The sequence below is a fragment of the Neomonachus schauinslandi genome, chromosome 6 (genome assembly GCF_002201575.2).
Source record: "Neomonachus schauinslandi chromosome 6, ASM220157v2, whole genome shotgun sequence".
Classification (NCBI taxonomy): Eukaryota; Metazoa; Chordata; class Mammalia; order Carnivora; family Phocidae; genus Neomonachus; species Neomonachus schauinslandi.
In genome coordinates, this window is record NC_058408.1 from 148,424,350 (window position 1) to 148,451,553 (window position 27,204).

At 48.4% G+C, this 27,204-nt stretch overlaps 1 protein-coding gene and 1 pseudogene across 1 annotated transcript in view; both read right to left on the bottom strand.

Annotated features, from left to right (window-relative positions):
• The window catches only part of ADAM12 (ADAM metallopeptidase domain 12), a 299,944-nt gene that overhangs the window by 105,824 nt on the left and 166,916 nt on the right, over positions 1 to 27,204 (bottom strand). Inside the window, exon 5 of the mRNA XM_021703839.1 lies at positions 13,180 to 13,256. Coding sequence (XP_021559514.1) covers positions 13,180 to 13,256 — 77 coding nt within the window. The remainder of the gene's footprint in view (positions 1 to 13,179; positions 13,257 to 27,204) is intronic.
• LOC110592720 lies at positions 3,917 to 4,500 on the bottom strand (annotated as a pseudogene).

Sequence of the window (27,204 nt, forward strand, 5' to 3'; positions counted from 1 at the left end):
CAAAGAACAGTTTATCGAGAAATGATTCAACATACCATTAAGTTCACTCTTTAAGCAGGCAATTCAATTTTTAGTACGTTCAATGAGGTATGCAAACATCGCCACTTACTCTAGAAAAATTTCATCACCACCCCCCAAAAAAACCCATGTCCCCATTATCAGTCACTCCATAGGCTCTCCTGCCCCATGAGCCCGGCTTCTGAATCCTCTATTTTCTCTGATATTTACAGCGATCCTTTTAGAGCGGGTATCATGAGCCCCTTTTACGAACAGGAAGCTAATGCTAAGAGCCCAAGGTCGCTGTGGTGGGTAGAATAGTGTTGCCCAAAAGGATATGTCTGACTCCCAACCCTGGTCCCTGCGAATGGAACCCTTGGAAAAAGGGTCTTTGCAGATGGGGTTTTGTTAAGGATCTCAAGATGAGCTCCTCCTGGATTGACGGTGGGCCCTAAATTCAATGACACGTGCCCTTAGAGAAAAAGGAGAAGACAGAGACATGTGGGGAGGCGTGAAGGTGGCAGCAGAAAGCAGGGACGGGGCGAAACCCATGTCCCCATTATCAGTCACTCCATAGGCTCTCCTGCCCCGTGAGCCCGGCTTCTGAATCCAGCCAGGGCAGGCCAACGGTGGCCAGTAGCCGCCAGGAGTCAGGAGCGAAGCATGGGGTGCACCCCCCCTCCAACGCTGCGGACTCCTTGACTTCAGACTCCTGGCCCCGAGAACCATGAGAGAATACACTTCTGTGGCTCTCAGCCCCCAAGCGTGTGGTGGCTCATTATGGTGGCTCTCGGACACTCACACAGTCACCCAGCTGGTCAGCGGCACAGCCAGGAAGCCCCCGGTGGACCCGGCCCCCAAGCCCTTCCCTCGACCGTGTCCACGCCGGACGGGCGGCCCTCTCTCCTCGGGCACCAAGGACTCCTCTGAGGAGGGCACAGCTGAGTTCCGAATGCAAAGGCTACCCACAGGCTGGGCGGTCAGCCCGGTGCCCACCGAGAAAGGGTCATCCACCGCCCATGGGAAACGGTGGGCCCTGAGGGGAGTTTTGGAGGATGGGAGGAACTTGGAGGGTGGGGAGCACGGAGGCCAGGTGAATGGCCTTGAAGGAGCAAAAGCTGGGAAGAGAAAGGTCAGGATGTGCAAACACCACACACACATGAGGGTGTGCGCGGATGGACTGTGGGGGCCGCGGAAGGAAGGGGGAGGTCACAGGATTTGGGCTTTGTTCTAGGCCTCCATCCTTCACCTTGGCTTTGGCCTTGGCTGCACTGTGGCCTCGCCACACACCGTTCCACACCCTCCGAGCTCACGCTTCAAACTCCCGGCCAAGGGGCCTCTGTTCTTGCTGTCCCCTCTTTCCTCGGCCTTTCCCCTCCCCCACCCCGGGAGCCTCTACAAATCCACAGGCTCCTTTCGCGTAACCAGGGGTGCCCAGCTCTCCGGCTTGTGGGACACAGGCTGCTCGCAGGCCACGGCCGTGTTCCGTTCCTCGGTGTTCCCACCCAACGGCCTGCCACCGTTCCCGCCGCGGCGCCCGGGCTCGAACGACCTTCTGGGCCGATGCATGAGCTGCAGGGTTCCGCTCAGCCGACCTTCAGGATGGCCCGGCATCTGCGTCCCTTCCGTGGTTCCTCCAGCGGCTTTGTGCATGCGCACGGCACAGCGCTCGCTACCCGGGCCGCGCACGGCATCGGGCTGCTTTCCACACCCAGGGAGGGCTTTCTCCGTTTGTTCTGGTTTTGCTGGCCCGGCGCCAGGACTGGCATGATCAGTGGGGCATCGGGACAGGAATAGGTGGCCCGCGAACAGCTGCGGGCACACGCGTGGGAGGGAGCGAGAGCCTCTGACTTGGAGGCCATAGGAGCCATGTGGCTTTGCCTGCGGAGAGGTGGCAGGACTTCTGTTATGATCAAGCCCTGTTTTTGAAACATGACCTTCTGGAATGTGCAAGATGACTGTGAAGGGAAGGGTGGATGCAGGAAGCACGGGTGGGAGGCAATTAAACAATCTTGGAGCAAGGGTTGATCCAGGGTGGTGATGGGGAAATATGAACAAGAAACACTTGTTTCTTGCAGGGGCTGGAGCAGGAGAGGGGTCATCAAAGGTCACCAGGGGCCAAGCTTAGGAGCCAGAGATGTGCTAGACCTTTAATGGAGAAGAGGTAGGAGGGGAGCCCAGGGGGGCCGAGGAGTTTAGATTCGGACATTTTGGCATTTTGAGGGGGAGTGGAGCAGGGGAGAGCTGACACTTGACCTTGGGCGACCTTCAGGATGGACAGCAGGGCAGCCCTGCAGAGGGTGCATATGAGCTGTGATCCCAACACTGGCTCCCACAGATGTTCCCACAGGACCAAGAAATGAACCTGTCCATGGGAGGAGGCCAGGACAAGGAGAACCCCGCCCGAGGTGGTAGGTGCGGCCAGAGGGCTGGAGGGCCAGCAGCGTAGGCCAGCCCCCAGAAGCTGAGGGAGCAGAGCTGAAGGTCGAATTGACTTTACCTCCTCTCTAGCCAATTTCTTCCTTAATATGACCTACTACGCTTTAGAGATGTTTTAAAAATTTGGACTGGCCAAGAGGCACCTCGGTGGCTCAGTCAGTGAAGCGTCCGATTCTTGATTTCAGCTCAGGTCATGATCTCAGGGTCGTGAGATCGAACCCCACATCTGGCCGCAAGCAGAGTCTACTTGTCCTTGTCCCTCTGCTTCTTCCCCTGTTCATCTCTCTCTTTCAAATAAACAAACAAACAAATAAATAAATAAATAATTTGGATTGGCCAAGACTGTCATTGACCACCTGATGGCTTGGGGAGAGCATGTTTACTCTACCGAGGCTGACTGAGCACCTATAACATTCCAGGTTCCAGGCTGAGCCCAGCGCCCCGCCTGCCTGGAACTCACGGTCTAGCAGACGGGAAAGTGAATGCAAGGTTATCTCCGTGCACCTGACTTTCTGGCCTATTAGACCACATGGTGACAGGTCATTTAGGCTGAGCTGTGAGATCTGATAAAAAACCACATCCATCCAGGTGAGCGACCTGGAGTTAAGGTGTGAGGTGTCAGGAAGGCAGTGAGCACACGGCACTGGACGTGTCAGCCTGCGGGAAGGCGGTGGCTCATTCTCCAGCCTGCCTTGCTCCCTCCATCTGCTCTTCCTCCTAAGATTCCTTCCTCCTCTTACTTTACCAGCTGAGATTTCTGGTTGATTTTTTCTTTCTTTTTTTGTTTTGTTTTAATATTGTTTATTAGCACAGTAACAAATGCAGATGTAAATAGTCCACAACATATAACCAATCCACTGAGCAACTCCTATTCCGCACCTTACAGTTAACAGCTTAAGGTATTTTACTACAGGTTTTCACAAGTCATGATTCAAACCTCTTATCTTGTCACAATAAAGTAGATTGGCATATAAAATAAAATACATAACCACTCATTTCCTATATTGGTGTCTTATAGCCACATACCCATTTTATATATATGAGATGACAGTCTCTAAAAACTGTTAAATATCAATGTTCCCTCCCAAGAAGGGAAAACAAATTCCAATTTTTTTGAACAACAACAAAAAGAATGTGTAGTCTTGGAAGGACTCTACATAAATGGCCATGGGTATAACCTGTACGAAATTAAGCTATTTTAAATTTACAGATTATAAGCAAGTGAACCCAAATGTCTACTCTCTGTACTACGTTTCAGCTAATATTGCAAATCTAATGACAGTTTTAAAAGTTATTACCAGTTCTGTCTACTGTAGCAAGATACCTTAAGTTACAACAAAATCTTAGGAAATAAGACTGAATAATATCTGTTACAGAAATACCCTACTCTTTACCAACTCCCACTCTCCCCCACCCCTTCAAAATCATAAGTAGCTCTCTCTGTGACAGACAAATAATGTAAGAATTGTGAAAACCCAATTTATGTAGCGTGTCTTTTAGTCCACTGTCTGGCCATTCTGTCATGTTCTGCTCTGTTGGTCATATACTGAGTGGCGCCCAAAGTGCCACCAAAGTGTCAGCAGGATTACAGTCTGTAAGAAGGGAGCACATAGAAAGGAGAACTTTAGAAATGGTTAGTGCTGGACTCCAGTTATCTTTTACTATGTCCAAGCAAATAACTCCTTGACTGTTAATATGACAGTGATAGATTCTTGTCCGAAAGGTAACCTTTGGAGGCTTGAGGGGGTATTCTGGTATAAAAGTGGTATCAAGGAAGAATACACCACCCTCATACACGGATCCTGGAGGCCCCAGAATGGTTGATCTCCATTCATAGATGTTATCACCTTTGGGACCAGCACTGCAGTTAGGTGGAGGGTCTAAAGTGATGTCTGCCAGTTCCTTCTGAATCCTCTTGGCGCTGGTAAAGAGGAGTTTGGAGTTTTTGCTCAGGCTGACTTTACTCTCCTTCTTCTTGGGGGTGTTTGTTTCTTTCTCGGTTTACTGATTGGAGGATGAAGATGAGGAGGAGCTGGTGCTGGCCCTCGAATCGTCATCCGACATAGCGAACTCTCCACCCCCCCCAAACAGCCCCTCTCTTTGTGTCTGGCTCCTCCATGCCGTCGCCGTGGCTGCGGCTTGGTTGATTTTTTCAAATGGGTCAATTCAACTTGTCTGTTAAATTGTAAATAATAAAATAATGATGCTGTATAACAGCAGAACTTTTTTGTTTTTGTACAATGGTTGCCTTTGCCTTAAACTGCAAATGATTGCTTTCATTATAATGGTTATTTCTGATTCTATGGATCATAATTTTACCCTTTGAAAAATAAGTTGATTGACTATTTTTCAATAGTATGGGGCAAGAAGTATTCCTGCATTCTGTGCTGTATTTGATTTCATTATATAAAATTCAGTGCAGCAAACTTTTTATTATACAGTTTAAAGGAACATAATAATGTATGTACTTACTGGGGGTAACAAATAGACTTGCATCTGAGTATTTGTGTGTAATTGAATTTTTGAAAGCATTTTGTGCTGTCTCCCACATCGAAGGCCGGAGCTAAGAGCTCCAGGTGCTACAGGCAATGTATCCGAAATGTTTCCCGTCATGAAGGTCCTTACAACAAGGTATGCGAATGTACGGCAAGGTATGCCAACTGTCAATGGAGCGAGGAGGGACACGTGCCTTAACACAGGGATGTGACCAGATATTTAGAAGCCACCTGCTCCGTGGCAGGAAAGGGCTGTCTGTGGCAGCACAGGGAGGCAGGGTCGGTCTGCAGCGGGGAGAGTCTTTGGGGGGCAGGGGCGGGGCTTCATGCAGGAGCATCCCTTGTTTTGGTGAAGCTTCTAAAGCCAAATGGGAGGTGGGGAGAGAAGCACGTCCCAGGCGGAGGGACGGCAGGGACAAAGACGGTGAGATGCATGAGGCATGTTCTGGAAACAGCTAGCAAACAGTGGAACTGGGGGGGGCTTCCTCCCCGTAGAGCCGTGCCTGCCCGTGGCTCTGTGAGCATCACAGGAGGACACGCAGAGGTGCGTAAGTGCGGGAGATGCCTCTCTCTCGAGACAGAAGCTGTGCCTCGGAGTGGGGTGACAGTGTCATTTGGTGTGGGGATCTGTAGCTCCGAGCTGCAGCATCAGGACGAGGCCCCCGATGGCGGAGCCTCAGGTGGGAGCTCTGCACAGTGGTGGCATTAACACTGTCCCTCCCCTCAGGAAAGCAGGAACGGTAATGATGACGAAGAAGGAAGTCCGGCATCCCCTGCGTGTGCCTTCGACACCCCCAGGGACATGTGTGTGTGCACATGTGTGTGCACGCATCTGAGAGTGTGCTAGTATGTGTGTGTAAGCACACAAGTGCGAGTGTGTGAGCGCATGTTACGGCGGTGTACGGCGGTGTAAGTGTGCACACGCAGGAACTCAAGTGCAGGCATGAGCGTGTAAGTGTGAGTGCATGTACGCTTTGGGCCCAAATAGCTTCAACCCCATTTAGAAGTAAAATTAGTATTATAACCCATTCTAGTTTACAACCCTAGATACCAGTTTCCTCATCTCTGAAGTGAACGGTGGGCTTCCGTCTGTTAAACCACAGGTGGTTCCTTCAGAAATGAAGCCTCATTTCAACCACTGCGTGTGCAGGTGATGGGAGATCTTTTGGCTTACCCCAAAAGTGTGAGCCCCCAAGACTCCGTTGTGTCAGACACGAGTAGGAGTTGAGAGGGTGGAGAAGAGAACAAGAAGAAGTGGTGAGAGACGGTGTCTTCCCTCGAGGAGCTCAGGCTCCGGCCAGAGAGCTGGATGGGGATGGTATTTATGAATAAAATCAGGACACGGGGACATGCTGTTCTGATGCTGCAGCAGGAGCATGCCAGGGATGGACGTCTGTCCTGTGACAGAACACAGCAGGTAAGCACCTCCAGGGTGGGAACAGACTTCTGTCCCCAGCACCGCGACAGCTGGGTCCCTGTGCAGCGTGGTGGGGAGGAGTCCCCGATGCCCACGGGGCTGCTGGGGGTCAGGTACTTACGGGCAGGAGGCGTGAGGCACGAAGCAGGGAGAGAAAATGAGAGTCTAGAACGTCCAAGGAGAATCATGCATCTTTGTGCTGGAACCGTGCTAACGAGGACTGAGCATTTGGGGGACACACAGGCTAATAAGGACTGAGCATTTTGGGGAGACATATGATACAGCAGAAAATTAACTTATGCCTGAACTTTGCCTTTAACTTGGAGTCCTTTCAAAGTAAGAATAGACTCCACAGCTGAACTCATTTTTATGACCTGTTTTCCACGTTGCACTCCATCCTATCAAAGAGCTGTTCCCTCTTCAATCCCGCTTTCTACTGGGATCTTTATGCTTTTCTCGCTCCGTTTCTTTCCCCCCTCAAGCTTCAAATGAAGAAGGCTGACTTGCTTGCTTCCCTCCTCTCTTCTCTCTTCCAGGACTGAGTATTTTCTTGCTGCCCATCTTTGATCCAACCTTTTTGAAGCAGTGCAGGACGTTCCTCCTCTGCTTTTTCTCTGCAAAGCTGTAATCTTCTGGGCTCTAATTAATGTGTCCCCTAGGGCATTTGAGTTTTCCCCCACGTTCTTAGATCTGAATGTGTTTTTGAGTCACACCATACTGGACATAATTTTTAATGCCTACTATTCTTTCTCTAAATCCACGGACCAGTGCCATGATGGCAGCATCTCCCCTTCATCTCCAGTCTTAATCGATTCTTCTTGCAGTGGGTAGTTGATCCAGCAGAGCTTTTTCTCTGGTCTGATTCTCTACTTGCAAGATCTCAAGGTTGACTCCGTAACTCCAGCATTTCTCTGTGGATGCATGGTCTGCTGCTTTTCTAACAGCAACACAAAGAGCTGGGAAGTCCAACTGCTCAGGAGCACCATCCACGCTCAGTGTCCCCCATCAACGTCCCCACCCCTCCTGGTGGCCGACACCAGATGATGCAGCACCTACTCTTCTGACTTTTCCTAAAATGCCAGCCACGCGTAATTTTACAGGATTCCTCTTTGCCACATTATGGTCTGTGCCAACTACCCCAGAGGGAACATCGTCCGGGTGCTGGAGACGAGAGGTGGAGGCTGAGAAGCAGATGCTGCTCAAACTGGGCAGAGAGGTTGACCTCTCTGTGTGGGAGGACAGGTACCTGCACCTTTGGTGGGCAGCCCTGGGAAGAAGGATGGGGATTGTGACAGAGGGGCATGGCCAAACACAGAAGGCAGATTTATCCTATTTGAATATTACTCTGGGAATACTCTGATTGTTCCTCTTCATTTTTTATTTTTTAAATTTATTTTTTAAAGATTTATTCATTTTAGAGAGAGAGAGAAAGCATGAGCAGGAGGGGCAGAGGAAGAGGGAGAGAGAATCTCAAGCAGACCCCACACTAAGCTCAGAGCTTGACCCTGGGATCACAACCTGAGTCAAAACCAAGAGTCAGATGCTTAACTGACTGAGCCACCCAGGCGCCCCCTTCCTCTTCATTTTTTAAAACTAATGAATTAGTATCACTGGTTTGTAAGTTGTCTTATTTAAAAGGAGCTTTTAGGAATACCTTGGAGATACCCTTTCTCTTTACCCATCAAGTGTTCGATATGCCTATGAAAATCACCTGAAAACTACCAAACCAATCCCGAAGCCTTTATTAATGCCTGTTCTCAGTTTTGATGGTCTAAAATTTCATCACAGATGTGTAGAAGCCATTGTTGGAAGAAGCCTGTTTGTTTCTTACTCTCCCGGCCCTCATTTGTTCTTTCTCTGGCAAAAGCTCCCTGGTTTTCCTTGGTGCACTCACCCACCCCACTTCCCATCCTTGGGGTTGGGTGTGGTTCACCCCCAGCCTGACCCAGGGAGTTAAACCAGAGCGTCATACCCACCACTGGATGCTGTGATTATTTTAGGGATGAGCCTATGACCCAGTCAGGGCCAATCAGATGTGTTTTGGGGAGCTTTGCTGAACTTGAAAGAGGGGCCCTCATTCTTTTACTTGCCCTCTGAGGCTATAAGCCTAGGGCTGCCTGCAACCCCTCTGTAACCACAAAAAAATAAGCCATGTGTAAAAATAAAACCAACACAGAGGGAAGTAGAGGCTAGAGTGGAGAGAGAATGGACTCTGATAGCATTGGTTAGACCCTGGATCCAGCCATGCCTGAAGCCACCTGTGGCCTTTTAAATAGCATGAGTCTACCTCGAAGTTTTGTTTGTTTTTTTTGCCAGTTCAAATTAGCTTTTCTGTTCTTTGCACAATTTGACCTTTATGTTAACTTGAAGGCTAGAAATACCTAGCCCTCAATAAGTGGCCTTTGAACAAACAGGTCCATCTTTTAGGCTCCAGAGAGGTGCAACAGTAAAGTGTGGATTTGTGGATTTTCCCTTTCCAGGTGTGTATTAGAGACTCTTAACTTTTAAGCGTGTTGGATACCACACAGGGTAGAGTGACAGTGATTTCCACGTGTGATCTTTCCCACCATGGTCCTGTGTGCATCCGCCATGTTTCCCTTAGGAGAAGTACAGCTTTGCATCGAATTAGCCCAGAAGTACTGCATGAACATACCTCCCGACTGGCCCATCCCAGAATCAAAGAACACGAGACAGTCTCAAGAGTCTGATGGTTCTTCCTTTGGCTGCTCACTCAAAGTCAGGCATAGGATTCGCTTTCCTATAGGTCACTGCATTAATTTTCAAAACCACCACTTCAGCTAGAGACTTTATTCTATTTTAATGCAAGGAAACTGGGGCTCAGAGAGGTCTGGCTACTTGTCCACTGTCACACAAATACACGAAGGCACCAAGCTCCTGCTACCGAGGAAGCCATGGGAAAGCCCCTCACGAGGTAGGGCCTCCCAGACGCGAGCGAGCCCGGCAGGCGTGCTGGGCGCTCGGAGGAGGGCAGCGTTTGCAAGTGACGAGATGCAGAGAGAGGACCGCCGCTCCCCGTGGACCGAGGTGCGCGAGGGAGGGACTTGGAACGATGAAGTGTCTTCTCGAAAGGCTGTCGGGGGCAGGGGTCAGCAGGGTGAGCTGGGTTTCAGCTGGGGCGAGGAGGGAAGGTCAGGGGGAGGGTAGTTGGAGGACGGACCGTGAGTCCCAAGAGCACAGTGGGAAGGTGAGGGGGTGAGGGGAGGAGTGAGAATGGTGTCAGTTAGAGGATTGAAGAGCTGTGTGGAGACAGCTAGTTCACGGTGCTAGTTCACTGCTAGGGCTGTTGTGCTCCAGGGTGGAAACATCTACTGTTGGCCCCAGATCATCCATTGTGAACTCCCCTCCGTCCCTCCCCTCCGTCCCAGACGCCATCAGGTCTGACCCCATCCTGTTCTTCATCTCTGTTTGCCTCTGTCTCCCCCAGGAGCCCAAGCTCTGGTTTTTCCATCAAGACGGGGCCCTGTCTCCACACAGCTCTTTAATCCTCTAACTGACCCCATTCTCACTCCTCCCCTCACCCCCTCACCTTCCCACTGTGCTCTTGGGACTCACGGTCCGTCCTCCAACTACCCTCCCCCTGACCTTCCCTCCTCGCCCCAGCTGAAACCCAGCTCACCCTGCTGACCCCTGCCCCCGACAGCCTTTCGAGAAGACACTTCATCGTTCCAAGTCCCTCCCTCGCGCACCTCGGTCCACGGGGAGCGGCGGTCCTCTCTCTGCATCTCGTCACTTGCAAACGCTGCCCTCTTCCGAGCGCCCAGCATGCCTGCCGGGCTCGCTTGCGTCTGGGAGGCCCTACCTCGTGAGGGGCTTTCCCATGGCTTCCTCGGTAGCAGGAGCTTGGTGCCTTCGTGTATTTGTGCCCCACACTACCTCGGGAGAGCGAGTCTCAGACACAGAGCACTTTCAGTGGAGAAGGAAATGGTCAGAGGCTTATGCAGATGCCAGAGGCATGAGCCTCTCTAAGCCCTTGAAGAAGTTTCTGGACTCTTGCTTGTCTACAGGTGCCAGCTCTGCCCGGGCTCCCGTCGCTCAGCAGCATCCCTGGGAAGGAGTCCAGCGGAGCTCTGCCCCTCTACATGCTCCCCTTACAGTCTGTTTTCAGCCCAGCTGCCAGAGTGACCCGTGTGAACGTTAAGTCAGACCGCAGCACGAAGTTCCCGTGACCCCCGTCACAGACAGGGGAGAGGCCAAGGCCCTTCTCCTTCTCCTCTGACCTCAGCTTCCCCTGCCTCTTCTCCCTCCTCTGCCTCAGCCACACCAGCCACCTTGCTGCTCTGCCAACCCGGGCATTTTCCTGCGTCAGGGGCTTAGCACATGCTGTTCCCTCTGCCAGGAATGTGCTTCCTGCAGACGTCCGCACGGCTCACTTCACCTCCTTCAGTGCCCACACTGAGGAAGTACTCGAGGAATGTCTGCTGAAGGAATGATTAACAACAGGAGAGCAGCCAATGCAACGGCAACAAGATAACTCTGCTCACATGTCAGATTAGCAGATGTTTCAAAGTTCAATAACATCCTATAAATGGTGTATCAAAAATGCTTTATGAAAGCAATAGTGTGCAGAGATATGTGTATGTACACACTCAATGGGGTGAACCAGAGATTTAAGTTTCTGTGTCCTGACTTGCAGAGACAGAAGGATCAGGGTAGAGTAAGGGGAAGATGTGACCTATTTTTATAAAAATAGAGAAACACACACATGCACTGGGCTTTGCCCGCACAGGACGAGGAGAAAGCTGGGAGAGGTACCCCATGCTGCTGCCATGTTTTACCTGAGTGGAGTGGAAGAGGGTGGATGGGGGAGGGTTAGCTTTTTTGTACAATTTGCTGGATTCCAGTGGTAAACATTGAAAATACACCAGATATGTCAGGGATTGAGGAGGATGTGAGGAGAGAGAACTCTCAGCTCTGATGGCCAGCGTGGGAACTAGGACAGGCACTTGGAAGAACAAAGTGGCAGGACTGTTGCTGGTAAAAGTGAAGGCCCTTCTGCCTCCGCACAGCATCTGCTCTTCCCGTCCCCCGCCAGCCCCCCTGCCCCCCGCCGGGCCCTGTGCACAGAGGCACAGACCCCCTGAGGCCCCTGGCACAACCAGTGTGGTCTGCAATTGAGAAAAGCAGGAAACCACCTAAATGCACATCATGGAGGCTGTGAAGAGATACGATGTGGCAAATTCAAGCCTATTTGTCAAAGGAAGGAACCAGTCCCACGTGAGCCAAGGAGGATGGATGTCAAAACAGTGCTGAAGACAAAAGCAAATTGCAGAGTGAGACAGGATGCCCTCTCTTGACATCTGTAAATTGTGCAGGTGACCTGGGTCATGAAGAATGGGCAGTAGCCTGGAAGGATGCATGTTCCACGTTAATAGAGGGCACCCGGGGGTAGGGAATGGGATCAGGATGGGAGACGGAGGGTGCAGTGGAAGGGGCTGGCTCTGGGGGGCACGACTGAGGGACTGCTCTGCTCTGGGCCCCTGACACGCAAGTGAAGAGAGAGGGCAGACACAAGGTCCACAAGAGCGAGAAGCAGGGCCCGAGCGGCTGGCACTGGCAGGAGAGCCCCATCCTCGGGGTGGCGGCCCCACGCAGGGATGGGCATTTCCCTGGCCGGGTGCATCCCACAGCCGGGGCGGGGGGCTTCTCCAGGCTCTGCGGGCCGGGTGACGCTGGGGACTTATCATAGATACCGCCGCTGTGCATAAGGTGCGGCCACGGGGACTCGTTATTAATTGAAGCGTATTCGTGAAATGCCTGCCGTGTGTCAGGGTGAATCTGAGAGCGCCCGTTTCCGCTAGTGTTCAGTGAGGCTTCTGGCTTCTTCCACAGCTGTTCACACCCTGACGAGCGCCGGGTAGCCACACTTCCCTCACACGTGCAGAGCTTGACCTACCTGTGTGTGTGTGTGTGTGTGTGTGTGCTGTGCATGCTGGAGTGTGTGCGTGACGTGTGCGTGGTAGTGCGTGTGGCAGATCGTGTCTGCGGGTGGTGCCGTGGGTCGTGAGTGTACAGCGCCCCACGCGGGACTCCCAGAGACGTGGCGCTCCTGGGACCCAGAGGGCAGCCCTGGTCTCACTCAAGCTGGCGCCCCCCAGGCCCTCGTCCCTCTCCCCACAGAACCCGGGGCCCAAGCAAAGCAGGACATGGGGGGATAGAGCTGCTGGTTCACCAACCCAATGAATGAAGCCGGTAAAAAGGCGGAGGCGGCTGGAGGTTGGGCAGACAAACTGGTTTTCGTGGGGAGCACATGAGAGCCAACTGTTGGTGCGTGAGTGTGATCCGGAAGGACGAGCCGTGAGGGCTGGCTCGTCCGGCCACGGAACGGACCTGTTTCCTGACACAGGCTGCAGCCTCATAGCCGGAGCCCCTACACCCCACGCCTGGCTTCAACTCACCTCGATCTCCATTCAGCTGCTTGCTCGGCTTCACCTCTAACGAGGGGAGGCTCGGTGGACGAGCCCACAGCCTGAACACTAGTACCTGAGCTCCTACCTTCTAACACCGGGAATTACTAAGCACAAGAGCCACATAAACGAATAATAGTCACAAAATCCTTGGATGTAGAAACTCAGCACGTTCAGTGGCTCTCAACCCACCAGGCCTGGGAACCTTCTAGAAAGAGTTGCCGTGGCAGAGAAACTAAGATCCTGGGTGCGATGTGCTCCTGCGAGGTGTCCAGCAGGGATTCTCTGTCTCGCCGGGTGGAGGCTCAGGCCCCACCATTTACTCTTGATCCTTGAGAGCAAATGGGAGAAGGAGGAGGCGGTGGTCATGCTCAAGACCGGAGCTGGCCCCGTGAGGGCCACTTACCTGAGGCCAGAGCAAGTGCTGAGACTGGCTGTGGAGCCAGAGTATCCTTGCACGTGTCCGTGGTAGTAACAGTGACCCTGCAAGGAGGAGAAAGTCGGCTCAGTCACGTAGCTTCTCGCCCGCTCACTATAAGCCAACCACCTCCGACCCCCTTCTCCTGCTTTCAGCTATGGGATTCCCTTTTGGCATAAAATACTGAACCAGTCAATATTTAATGCTAAGCCCAGCGTGACCCGGCCAGGATCTCTGGCAGGAAGGTCTGATTTACTTAGAGATGATGAGTGGGGTGTTAAGCTGCATCCCGGTCCCACTCTTGTCTCTGACACCCTTCAGGGAAGCTCTGATGTGGAGTGTTTCACAAAACCCAGCGGCAGAACAGAGCACATGGACATCGCCACCTTACCCTCCTGCAAGTTGTCTTTTGTAACAAGATGAGGACCCGCATGGCCTATTTAAGCACACTGTGAAATGTAACAAAACGTGGCCTAAATCTATGGCTTCTGGAACCAGAAAAGCAGATGAGATGGCAGCTGGAGGGGACTGCCCTGAATTGCCCAGTCGAGAGCTGTCGGTCTCTCTCAGCAGGAAAAGAAAAATAAGAAGGTCTTTTCGGTCTACGACAGAAGTCCCCGTGTGACACCTGCAGAATTCCACTTCTTGAATAAGGTCACTGCTTGCAACAAGAAACCACAGCACAGACCCTTCCTTACTGAGACAGAGATCTGTCCAGAATCCACATAACAGAGTTATAGGGCGGCCCCCACTAAGTGGCTGACAGGCAAGAAATGCTAAGTGGGCTCCATTTGCCTCTTTCGTGGCCTGTGCACACCAGCCACGTGGCCCAGCAGAAGAGGCGGCGTGGAAGGAGCAGGGCGAGTGGGCATTGGGCTTCAGCCCATCCCCGCTGCATCCACCACAGCACATGGCTCCTTTACTCACTTTTCCCAGAGCAGAGCTTGGTGTCCAGCTGTTCTGCCCAAGACGACCTTGACTTTGCTAAGAGGACTGGACTGGGACACCTGGGTGGCTCAGTCGGTTAAGCGTCTGCCTTCATGGAACACTACATCAAAAACTAATGATGTATGGTGATTAACATAGCAATAAAAATAAAAAAACCCCACAACGGTAGAGGAACAGCCATTAGAGGACAAAAACAAAAACAAAACAAAACAAAAGTCTGCCTTCGGCCCAGGTCATGATCCCAGGGTCCTGGGATCGAGTTCCGCGTCGGGCTCCTTGCTCAGCGGGGAGCCTGCATCCCCTCCCGCCTGCCACTCCCCCTGCTTGTGCGTGCGCTCTCTCTCAATCTCTCTCTGACAAATAAATAAATAAATAATCTTAAAAAAAAAAAAAAAGAAAGAGGGCTGACTGGATGGGATTAAGCAGCCAATGACATCCTGTAACACCTCAATAAAGGGGTCAAGGTTATCTGTAGAGATTATCTGAGTAGAGGACAGACTTCTGGGACCATCTGAAAGGCAACTCAAGGAGGGAGATGAGAGTGCTGGACACTCATTATTTTGACTTTTCTAGAAGTTCTCCAAAAATACAGGATATTAATACTTTGCTTACTATGTGAGAAATGATTTTTTTTAACTTATGATATCTTTGGTTGTACAGTTTCCCATTCTTATAAAGCCAAATTTTCCATCTTTCTCTTTATGAATTTTATGTACCGCTTAGGGTGGCTTTCCTCAAGGTCACACGTATGTCCTTCTTTATTTTCTTCTATTTCCATAGTCTTATACTTGCCCTTTAATCTATCTGAAATTTATTCTTTGAGGGTGGTGAGGTTAGAATCTGTCCCCCACAAACTGAGACCCAGTTGTTCTCTGCCACCATTTCCCCTTTCCTGGTGATCGGAGGTGCTACGTGTCATATACGGGATGCCCGCGGCTCTGCTTTTGTACTCCATGAGCTGTCCCACTTGAGACCAACCTCCATTTGTCCATTTCCATGCCAAGATCGCCACACGGTTCAGTTCCTATTGTGCCATCCCACATTTGGATGTCAGATAGAACAAGTTCTCTGTTTTGATTAAGATTAAACTCACATACCACAGCATTCACCCTTTAAAAGCATACAGTTAGCGGGTTCAGAATGTTGTACAGCTGCACCAGTGTTTAACTGCAAAACATTTTTGTCACTTCGAAGAGAAACCTCATCCCCATCAGCCCTCACTTCCCTGGACCCGCTCCTTCTGCCTCAGTTTCCTGTCTCTGTGGATTTGCTTATTCATTCATTTCGTGGCAGTGGATTCATACAAAACGTGGCCCTTTGTGTCTGGCTTCTTTCACTCAGCATAATGTTTACAAGGCTCATTCAGGTTGTAGCATGGGTCATTCCTTTCTATTGCAGAATAACAGGACACGGTCTGGAAATGCCAAATTTTGTTTATCCATTCATCAGTTGAGGGGAACTTGGGTTGTTTACACTTTTTGGCAATTGTGAATAGTGCCGCCATGAACATCCGCATACAACTTCCCGTGTGGATGCACATTTTTGGTTTTCTTGGGTATATACTACGATATATGATTTGCAAATATTTTCCCCCTCTTTGTGGGTTGTCCTTTCATTTTTCTCGAGCATCTCTTTTGAAGCACAAAAGTTGATCGTTTTGATGAGGTCTATTTTTCCCTTTGGTTGCTTATGTTTTCAGTGCCATATCAAAGAAACCATTATCTCAAGGTGCTGAAGATTTCCACCTATGTTTTCTTTTAGGACTTCTACAAGTTTAGCTCTTATATTCACATTGAATTAATCTACATTGAATTAATTTCACATTGATCTACACTGAATTAATTTTTGTACATGGCTTGAAGCTGGAGTCCAGTCTCATTCTTCTGCATGTGCACATGCAGGTGATCCAGAGCCATTTGTTAAAGGGCTATCTTGGCAACCTTGTTGAGGGCAGGTTTTCTTTGGTTCTGTTCTTTTCTTCAAATGTTTCTAGGATATTGTTGCCTATTTTCTCTTCCAGCTGAATTTTGGAATCAAATTTTAAACTTTCTAATAATCCACTGAAATTATATTATATTAATAATGTGGTTAATAATCCATTGTAATATGGGCGCGTGGGTGGCTCAGTCAGTTAAGCGTCTGCCTTCGGCTCAGGTCATGATCCCGGGTCCTGAGACTGAGTTCCGCATCGGGGTCCCTACTCGGTGGGAGACCTGCTTCTCCCTCTCCCTCTTCCCTGCTCGTGCTCTCTCTCAAATAAATAAATAAAATCTTTAAAAAAATAATAATCCATTGTTATAATCTACCAACATCAATTTTCCTATTCATGTACATGGTATGTTTCCATTAATAAGGTTGTTATTATGTCCTTCAGTCTAGTCTTGGATTTTTTTTCATATTGCCGTTGAAAAGCTTTCATCAGGCTTATTCCTAGGTATTGGGCAGTTTTGTTGATACCACAAATAGGATCTTTTTTCTATTATGTCTTATACATGGTTATTTTTCATGTAAAGGAAAACTTTTTTTTTTTAAGTTATTCCATATCAGACCATCTTATCAGCTTAGTTTATAGTTCGTATAAACTTAGTAGCCTATCTTGGATTTTTTTATGTTGTTGATTATATTGACTGCAAACAATGAAAGTTCGTGGCTCTTTTTTGGCCTCCGGGCAATGTTGAGGAGTGGGGTGGCTAGGTGTCCAGGGGCGAAGTCAGGAGAGGGAACCACTCACAGAGGGAAAGCATGTGCAGAGATGGGAGGCAATGGAGGAGGGGCCGGCAGTTCAGGGACGAGGGTTAGTTCTGCTTGCCTGGAAGGTTCCAGGGCAGGAGCAGGGCACTCACAGCCATGGTGAGTCTGACCTCTCCAATAAGCAGGTGGCTCAGGAAGGAATGCATCGGGACGGTGGCAGGGGACACCTGCCAGCCTGCCATATCAGGTACCCACCCAGAACTTGCTTGCCTTTTTAGTTTCCACTTGAAATTACTTTTGAAAGGCTCCACGGCCCCCTCTCTCTAGATAAGTGGACCTGTGTACCTAAGGGAGTTGTGATAACAATTCCTAATCATGATGAGGTTATGTAACTGGAGCGTAATGCCCCAGGGCACCAGAGGGGTCCCAGCGGGGGGGATTTCGGTCCTGGGTGCCCAGCAGGCACATCAGAGCGGAAAAGACTCAGAAAGCAAAAGAGCAGGAGCTGATCAGTTTAGGCTGCCCAGGGCGCCCAGAATCACGGTTTTTATCTGTCACCCATCATACATCACAGATTTTGCCTCGTTTTAGAGAAATATGAAATGTTGCATTGGCAGCTGAGTATTGGTTAAACAAAGAAAACCCAAATAGTGACAATAATCTTAATTACTGACCTCTGAAATTTCAAACTCATTTATTCTCAGTCTCAATTTATTTTTTAATAGATTATTTATCAAACGTACTTTCAAATTAAAGACCCAGAAATATAAGCTCATTAAAGCATGAGCTGAGAACAAATTAGTATAAAATTAATTTCCAGTTCACCAACTAAGTTGAAGTAGCGCTGATAACGGAGGCAGGGGTGGATCTTCGCTCGCATGAGCTGGTCCCGAAGCCATCCCGTCTCTCTCGGTCGTTACCAGAGTTCATAACTTATTTCCTAGCGCTAAAACTACGTTCGATTCATCTTCGGACAGCTAACAAGCCTGCTGCTCACTCCTTAACTTCTCAGATTACCAAGCATAGCTACTAGAACTCCAAACTCCAGATTCTCCAGGACAGTTCGAATGTCATGAAGTTTTGATTTTTTCAATATGATGCACTACATGCTTACACAAATGTGATTTCATTTTGAGGACGCAGTAAGTCATACGGATAAACTCAAACTCAGAAACACATACTCATCACACCATGTGCCACATAATTGGTTGTGAATCTGATTACGAGGAGTGGAAGAGACGTAGCCTCCTGCTCTCTGGGAGGTTTCGCCTCCCCCTGCCTCTCGCTGAGGCATGTGGAGCAGGGCCCGCTCTGGGGTCTCCAGGCAAGGGCTTGCCACCGTATCCGAGAGCCAGCTTGCCTCCCATCGACTGATGCTAGGAGGCAGGAATCCACCAGACCTTACGGATTCACAAACACCTGGCCTGTTGGGTGTGGAGGGGAGTACACCAGCGAGACACAGAACAGGCATCTGTATGCCCGGGGAGGCCGTGCGCCCAGGGCGCACTGCAGCTACTGATCCTGTTGTTTTCCCTGGCAAACGTTCCCAAAGCACCCCCTTCCACAGCCTCAAGAGTGTCAGCCACTGTCCCTTTTTATCACACCCATGTCTGTAGTGGCGTCTCTGAACAAGACACTGTCCCGTTAGCACGTCGATGCTGCTGGTTCTGCTGATCCAATACATTCTATTTGTACCAACAAAACATAACCTAGAAAACAGTCCCAAACACGCATAACCACAAAATTACATCTTTTCCTTTACAAAAACCTCTAACCATGTATTTTATATACTTATTACTTAACCTAATGCATTTCCCCACTCCAGTAAAATAAGTTTTCCTTCTGTTTAATACTATCAATCAAATGTAATGGTGGGTAAGAGGGAGATGGAATGAGAACCCTTGAGCTCGAGAAGAGGAGCCCTCCACTCTCTGCCATATGGGAAGTAAAATAAGAGTTCTGTTATCCAACTCTCAGCGGACTAGAAAGAAAGGAATTTTATCTGCTAAACTGCTAACAAAAACGGCCTGACCTTGTGATTCAAAAGGACTGGGAGCAAAGTCTCTTAGGGAATATGCTGAGTGAAAATTATTTTCAATGCCTCTTTTCCTCGGGAATTTTATAGCCACCCCCATCCTACCCCCAGCCACACCATATGTAACGTGCCAAACTGCCTTGATTTAGTATTTGGATCACACAGTGTTCTAGCTGAAAGGAAGCTTCAGGCCATCTGAGGGCAACCTTCCTCTTTCAGGCAACCCCCTTCCCGAGCAGATACGGAAACTGAGGCCCTGACTGGTTAAGTGGCTGTCGAAGGCCACAGAGTTGGTCAGTGGGCTAACATTTAGGGGGGACTAACATTTAGGTCTCTCGACTCCAGGCCAGATGGCTTCTCCCCGTGTCCTGCTGCTATGAACATGTGACCTCACAGATCTCTCTTTTCCGAAATAAAAGCTATCACCTAAAACCCAAACTTGGACGGAATGCCTTCTCAAGTACAACAGAGTCTATCTCAGTGCCACTCAGGAAACCGTGGGAAAGTGATTTCCAAACCCGCAGAGAGCCCTGCAGATAGAAGGGGTCCGAGGGTGAGTGCGTGCGTGTGGGTCTGCGTGGAAGCGTGTGCACGTGTGTGGGAGCATACGTGTGTGTGCGTGCGTGCACGTGCATGTGTCTGTGTGAGCTGCTGGCCCGCATGCATATGTCAGCATGACCACGGTCTAGGCCGTGTTCCCTTGCATGGAACATCGGGCCCCCACATACCACATGGTTTGCTTGAGACTAAAACACGGTGGTGCATTCGAGCAAAGGAAAAAGTAATTTCGCAGCCGTGCGTTTCTCTGGTTGGGCTATGTTACGCTTGGCCTTGAGAGTGTGCGGGACAGGATGGCTGAGAAGTAAGTCACCACACCCATACTCCCAGGGCTATCTTTGCTCTCAGCTCTAACAAGAACCAGGTCTGGTTAAGCAACTATAAAGGACGAACCTCAGGGGCCATTCACATTATTTCGCTGTGTTGGAATTCTGCATCAGGGAACACATGCTTAAGAAATCATGTTCACGTTCCTCGGGACCTCCCAGCAAACTGGGCCTGGAAACAGGATGTCTGCACGAGTGAGAGCGCTTGTTGGATCCCGAGTCGAAAGTCTTGGAATTGGAGACGTAGAGTGTCAGTTTTTCATCTGTGAAATGGGAGTGACCCTGATTGCCTAGGGTTTTAGAGATCAAATAAACATTACACAAGGAGAGTTTGTGACATGTAAGGCACCCCCATAGATCTCGAATATGAAAATATGTATTTTAAACCCATTGTGCCATAAACTCAACTTTCCTCTGTGCTAAACCCTAGCTCGGTGTGTTTTTGCTGAATGAATGAATGTGTGAGAACAATGGACACACCGGAGAGAAGGGGGCTGATTTTCTTATACTCCCGCATGGGTTCCTAACTCCCAGCTCCAAATCCACTTGCATGCTGTGTGGGACTTTGCAGAACTGTGAACATGAGCAGGAGGGGCCTGGAGGGAGCCAGGTCAGAAGAGCAGACGGGCCAGTAGCCATTTCACCAGGACACACGCTCCTTAAGAACACTGTGCTCAGCACAGTGCATCACCCCCTTTCCTGGCCGAGGCCCACTTTCTCATCCTGCTATCCTAATATAGAGGGACTTCCAAAGCAACGTACGGTCCTGGGTGGTTATGAATTGTTGTAGGCAGTGGCTACAGCTAGCTCGCTTTTCTAAAGTCCTGACTGTGTGCCAGGTTCAAGGGTCTGTTTCATGTTCACATTCGTGGCTGGTTAAGTGCTTCGGCTGGGATTTGAACCTGGGCAGTCTGCCTCCCTGGCTTGTGATCCTGCCTCCAGACAGAAGGCCTCACTCAGAACCTTCCCTTTCCAACAATTTGGAAAAAGGAAGTCACCCAAACCTGGGGTTCCTCTGGGAACTCATTCCAGATTCCACGTGGGTTTGGTGCTCCCATTATTTGGCTCCTAAAGTATCCTTGCCATGGGCCCGTCGTGTCGTTTGTAGTCAGACCGCATGCTCCCTGAGGACAGGGCCTGTGTCCTGCTCCTTTCTGTAAACTGCTACAAAGCATGGCACCCTTACTGATCTGCATTCAGTTGGGCTTCAGAACGATGCGCTCAGCAAATTCCCAGAGGGCTGTTCGGGCTTCCTTTCCATGCTCCAGGACTGAAGATGAGCAGAACACCCTGTGCACTCCCCCAGAAGCATGTGCTGGGTGTCTCCTTGCAGATGAATGCTAGTCCATTCCCTAATCCAGCCTGCTACAGTCTTCTAGACTAATTCCATTAACAACAGACACCACAGCCAGGAACATGGAACAGAGACCCTTCCATGTTCTGTTCCAAGTGAATCAGAGGCAGGATCACAGTGGCCAGGAGCTCTGATTCTAGAGTCTGGCTACATGGGTTAATCCTTATCAGCTGTGGGTTTGATCTAGTGATTTAACCCTGCTACATCTCAGATTCCTTATCTGGGCATAAAAATAGCAAACACTGATTTATTGGGAGGATCAAACAAAAAAATGTCTGAAAAGCACTTTACACTTTGCCTTGCATATCGCTGACTCTGACATACTGAGCATTCAGCACACGTCTGTTGTTGGGCGAGCGTCTGCGTGAACGGTGCAGGCACGAAGAGGAGGTATGGCACCACTGGGGAATGTGCACACTCGTCTAAGAGTAAGGGGGCACTGGGGAAGCTATTGATGATTTAGGAGGATCGGAATAAGTGCAACAGGGAATGGCACACCTAGAAAGATGTTCTGGAAGGACTGCTGAGGCAGGAACAGGGGTTGGATTGAACCCAGGTGAGACTAGGAGTGGGGAGAAAAGGTTAGGTGGGCTGTGACATCTTCTGGCTGGGCAGAAGGCAAGGCCTGTGCCAGAACCACAGAAGGGTCCTTGGACAAGGAAGGGTGGAAGATGCAGTGGGGTGGGGTCACCGTGGGACACGGTCAGTGCGTCAGTCGGTGGAAGAACAGGGCAGCCTTCTGGGAAGAGTACATGGATTGCATGAATGTAGAGTACAGTGAAGGCAGGGAAATTAAAGCCATTTTAAAGCATTTCTTAAGAGTCTGATAACAAGACTTGCTCACACCTGCTACACTTACGGGATGTGAATGACCTGTGACTTCCCTCCTATATCCAGAGTCATCTTTTCACACATTTCTGATGCTTTCTAACTGTTGAGGAATGAAGTTGACTCCCTAATACCCACTTGCCCTGATGTGTTTAGTCCAAGTCAACTGCAGAGATTTGACTCCCTTTTTTTTTTTTTTTTAAGAAAGGGAGAGAGAGTCAGGGGAAGAGGCAGAGGAAGAGGGAGAGAGAGAATCTCAAGTAGACTCTGTGCTGAGTGCGGAGCCCAAAACGGAACTCGTTGCAACAACCCTGAGTTCATGACCTGAGCCAAAGTCAAGAGTCAGACACTTAACTGACTGAGCCACCCAGGCGCCCCTCGACTCCTTTTTTTTTTTTTTTAATTAAAGATTTTATTTATTTGACAGAGAGAGACACAGCGAGAGAGGGAACACAAGCAGGGGGTGTGGGAGAGGGAGAAGCAGGCTCCCCGCCGAGCAGGGAGCCCGATGCGGGGCTCGATCCCAGGACCCCGAGATCATGACCTGAGCCGAAGGCAGACACTTAACGACTGAGCCACCCAGGCGCCCTATCGACTCCTTTTTGATAGGAAACATTTACCAGGGAAATGGATGGGATGTCACCCAAACAGTGCCTTTGATCAAAATATTGGATTTCACACCTATCTGAGGTCCAGCCTCAGTTAACACTGACTGGTCTCCTATTGGCACCCACCAAGCAAATATTTTCATAAGTTTTTCCAAGAGAAACACATACAACAAATGGAACTTTCTGGGCACAGCTCACGCATCTAAGGTCAGACATTTCCCTTCTCCATCTCCTGGCCCTGGCCTCAGCAGCCATGTCTTCTCCCCTGGGCTTTAGGCTTTTCCAGAAGAGCCAGCTGCCTTATCTTGCCGAATCCCTGCTCTTGCTTTCTCTGATTACTCTTGGTGCTGCCACCAGTGGGTCTTTCAAAGCCTACACTGGTCTTGACACCCGAGGTTGAGACCTCTTATGCCTTCTCAGTGTTCCTCCATGACAACCACATGTATCACCGTGGTCTCCAAGTCCTCCACACTCCAGCCCCTGTCAACTTTTAAACATTCCCCTGCTTGCAAGTAAAGCTCAGCATCAGCCCAGAATGTGCTTCCCTCACCTGTCCCCTGGTTCATGTCTCCTCAACCTTCAGATTTTGGTTCACATGTCCCTTCCTCCACGAAGACTTCCATGATCCCTTAGACCAGATTAGGCCCCTCAACCTTCCCTTCAGCACATTTATCACAGATTTTTGATTAGGTGTGAGATTCTTGGAAAAATGTCAGTCTCCTCCTCCTGGCCCCACGTAGGCCCCCTTGTCTATAGTCAACCCCTGCTGTACCCTCAGTGGCGGCCACAGGGCCTTGGCAGTGCGGAGGTACTCAGTTAGCGCACGGGCAGCAGATGGGTGCCTTCCCACCGAGCGCGAACAACACTCAGGAGGGGTTCTGGAGGGTTACTCCGGCCTCTCCCGGAGTTTGTGTTCTGAGATGCAAACAGCACAAATGTCATGTCATTGTCTCCCACAGCCCTTGTTAAAAGTAACAATATAAAACATAATCTTCCCTCAGATGTGGCCAGCAAAGGGTAAAACCACAAGTATTTCAGCCTGTCAGGACAATGGAGAGATAAAAGACAAGCGACTAATTCCAAAATTAAAATCAGCCACTACTCAGCCTGTCAACCAGCTTATGCTGATGGTTGAGAGATGAAATTTTAAAAAAGAGGGTACTACAGCCAAAAGTGGTTCTTAGTTTTATATAATCTTAAATTTAGGAAAATCCATTGTGTGCTGACTTCAGGGGATAAGAAGATGAGTCAGCACATTTCTTTTTTGTTCTCCAGCCTGATTCAATAAAAACAAAACCCCAAAAGCTGCGTCTGTCTCCTTACCATGAAAGACAAGAAGAGGTCATGGACTCCGCTCAAGGGGTTTCTGTTGGAAGGACTGGCCGTCTAGGGCTGTGGATTCTCTTTAGTGGGGAAGACTGTTCACGCCTTACCTTTACAGTAACATGGCTAAAGGCACAGAATGGGAGCAAAGGAAGGGGACAATGTCGATGCTGGATTACAAGACATGTCGTTCTCTTTATAATTGTACAAGCGATACGTGCTTGCCGTTTTTGGAGGCTTGGAGGTGCCAGTTAATTTATCCTCCAGTTGCTTCACCTACAAGAACTAGATTCAGAGTCAGATGGAAATCAAAAAACACTTTCACGTTTAATTACCTTCAAAAAAAGGGGCTTCTGGTATATTCTGTTAGAGGCTACAACTTAGGCCTGGGTGGAACCGAAGCATTGTACAATTCCCAACCTTCACCCCTACCACTCCGTCCTTGCTAGCCAAGCCTTGGGGCCCATCTCAGGGATGCTGGGGCTGCAGAACCCTATTTCTGAGAATACTCCATGGAGGGAATGGGCAAGCCTCAGCCACCACTGACTGAGGGAGGACAGCAAGGCCCCTTCCAGGCATGGGCTCTCCCCGCTCCCCAGTGAACAGGGACCAGGGTTGTCGGGCCTGCGTGCTCCCACCTCTTCTCCCTATAAAAGACACTTCCGTGCAGAGGAGTGAGGGATGAATAGAGGGATGGGGTAGACATTTGCCTGTCTGTACACTGACCTTGTAGAGAAACGAGAAGAAAGAAAACATAATCCTCCCACTCGCCATATATACACAAAAATCACAGAAAATAGAAAAATCCAGAGCCTCCCCACACAGAGATGGCCACTGTTAGCACTCTGGCACGCTCCCACGTGGCTAGTCTCTAAGCCGGCTACCTTTGTAGCCTACAGCCCGCACTGTCCGGGTCCCTAATCCTCTGTCTCTTCTTCTCTCTTATCGTATTTGTCTTCCCACATGAGAAAAAAGGAAAAAAAAATTGCCTAAGAAAAGGAAAATTAGTAAGGGAGATTGAAACCAAAACCACAAAACTGGTGGAATAACTTTGGGAGCATATCTTACACATTCTGGGTGTGTCCATGCTAGAAGAGTGACACTCACCCTCACATATGATGGGTAAGTGGAGGACTCAAGCTTACTGTCACTGCATTGCTCAGATCTCTTTTTTCTGTTTCTATCTGGAACAGCAATTACACTGTGAAGACAGCCTTAGTGATAACTATAAAGCATATATTAAATGAGAGCATCCTAGGAGAAAAAAGAGGAAAAACCAGAAAGTCAAGTGTGAAATGATGGCGCCAATGACTGGATCTGAGGTCGATCATCAGATCTTCATTTTTTACCTCCATCTTTCTCCTGGACTCCAGATTCATATACCCAGCTGCCTATTGCACACCTTTACTTGGCTGTCCCACTACAGACTCAGTGGGGACAAACCTGTCCTCACTGTCCCCTCTGCCTTCCCAAACCAACAACTGCTCCTTAATGGTGCCAGTTGAGAACACATGGCCCGCTGAGCACCTAAGCAGAAGGGACTGAGCACTGTTGGTGACACACCCCTCATCCACTGTCACCGGATTTTGTCTCTTCTGCCTCTTCAAGTTTTCTTTACTCTGCCCAGTTCCATCCGTTGCAAGGCTACTTCTGTGGGCAAAACCTTCGTCAACTACATTAGGTCCCTAACAGATTTTCTCGCCTCTGGTCTATCAGCGATTCTGCCAATCTGCCATTCCCCACCCATAAGAGCTCTTATAATCTACATGATAAATACTTTGGATTATATTTGAGGAAATGATATCAGTTATAATAATACTTTTCATCTAGAGATACTAATACATTAAATTACATTCTTAGATACACTGATGCTGAACTATTTTTGCATTCCTCAAATACGTACCATTTGGTCACAAAGTAGTTTTAAAAATATGTGCTGGATGTGATCTGTAAATATTTTATTTAGGATTTTTGCAACTATGTTCATAATTGAAACTAGTCTATAATATTCATGTTGTGGATGCTCTTTTTCTGATTTTTATAGTTCCTCTCTCCTCCTTAAAAAAAGAATTCTCAGGGACTATTTGTTCTTTATAGGTTTGGCGAAAGTTACCTGATAAAATATTTGGGTTTGATATTATTTTGGGGGGGGGGATTTAAAAAACACTATTTTTGATTTAATTTATTTATATAGTTATATTTACATTTTTGTTTCACCTTGAACAGCGTTAAGAATTTACATTTTTAAGAAAATGGTTAGTAATGTTGATAGCATTCCTGTGATTCTCAAAATCTCTGTATGGCAATAGTTATGCCTGTCTTTGCGTTCTTAATACCATTGCTTGGGAATTCTTCTTTCTTCACGATTAGATTTGTTTTTTATTCATTTTACTAATATTTTCAAAGAACCATCTTTTGGCTTGACTCTCTCAATTTTTTTTTGGTCTTCCTTTTCATTAATTTCAGCTCATCTTTTAAAATCTTTATTTCTGAGAGAGGTATATTTAAATCTCCCTCTCTGGTTGTGGATTTGTCAGTGTATTTTAATTCTTTTGATTATTGCTTCACAGATTTTGAGGCTATTTTACTGGTACACATAGGTTCACAGTTATTTTACCATTCTTTTGAATTGTTCCTTTTATCATTAAGTAATCAACCCTTTTATCCATAATAATGCCTTTTCTCTTTGCCTGAAGATCTAGCTTGTCTGATGTTAATGCTACGACAGCAGCTTTCTTTAAGTTAATATTTGTCTACTATATATTTTCTACTCCTTTCACAATCATTTTGTATTTTGAGTGTGAATCTTGTAAAAATTATGTAGCTGGATTTTAAGTTCTAAGCAGATATTCTGTTTTTGCTTTAACAAACAAGTTCAATCTATTTACATATAATTAGATTACTATGTTGACTCATTTTTATGTAATTGTTTTGTGTTTTATATCTACTCTGCTTTTCAAATCCTTTTCCTTCTTTCCTGCCCTCTCCTGAGCTGATACACTATTTTTGTTCACCATTGATTATTTGGAATTATATGTTCTGCTTTTCTATTCTTTTAAGGGTTATAGTTAAATTGGCAAGATATTTATCAAAAGCTGAAGTTAATCTGTATCTGTATTATTGTCAAGTACAATACAAATTCTTAAATTTGTACTATTTGCTCATCTTGTCTTAAAACATCCAAATTTAGTCATTATTGTTGTAATTATTATTTTAAATAGCTTACTTAAATTTATTCACATGCACTTATTTTGCTTACTATTGTCTCTGATTCCTACCCTTGCCTCTTGTGTTCCATTTCTTTCTTTCTGCAATAGCCCCTTTGGTAGATACTCTGTTAGA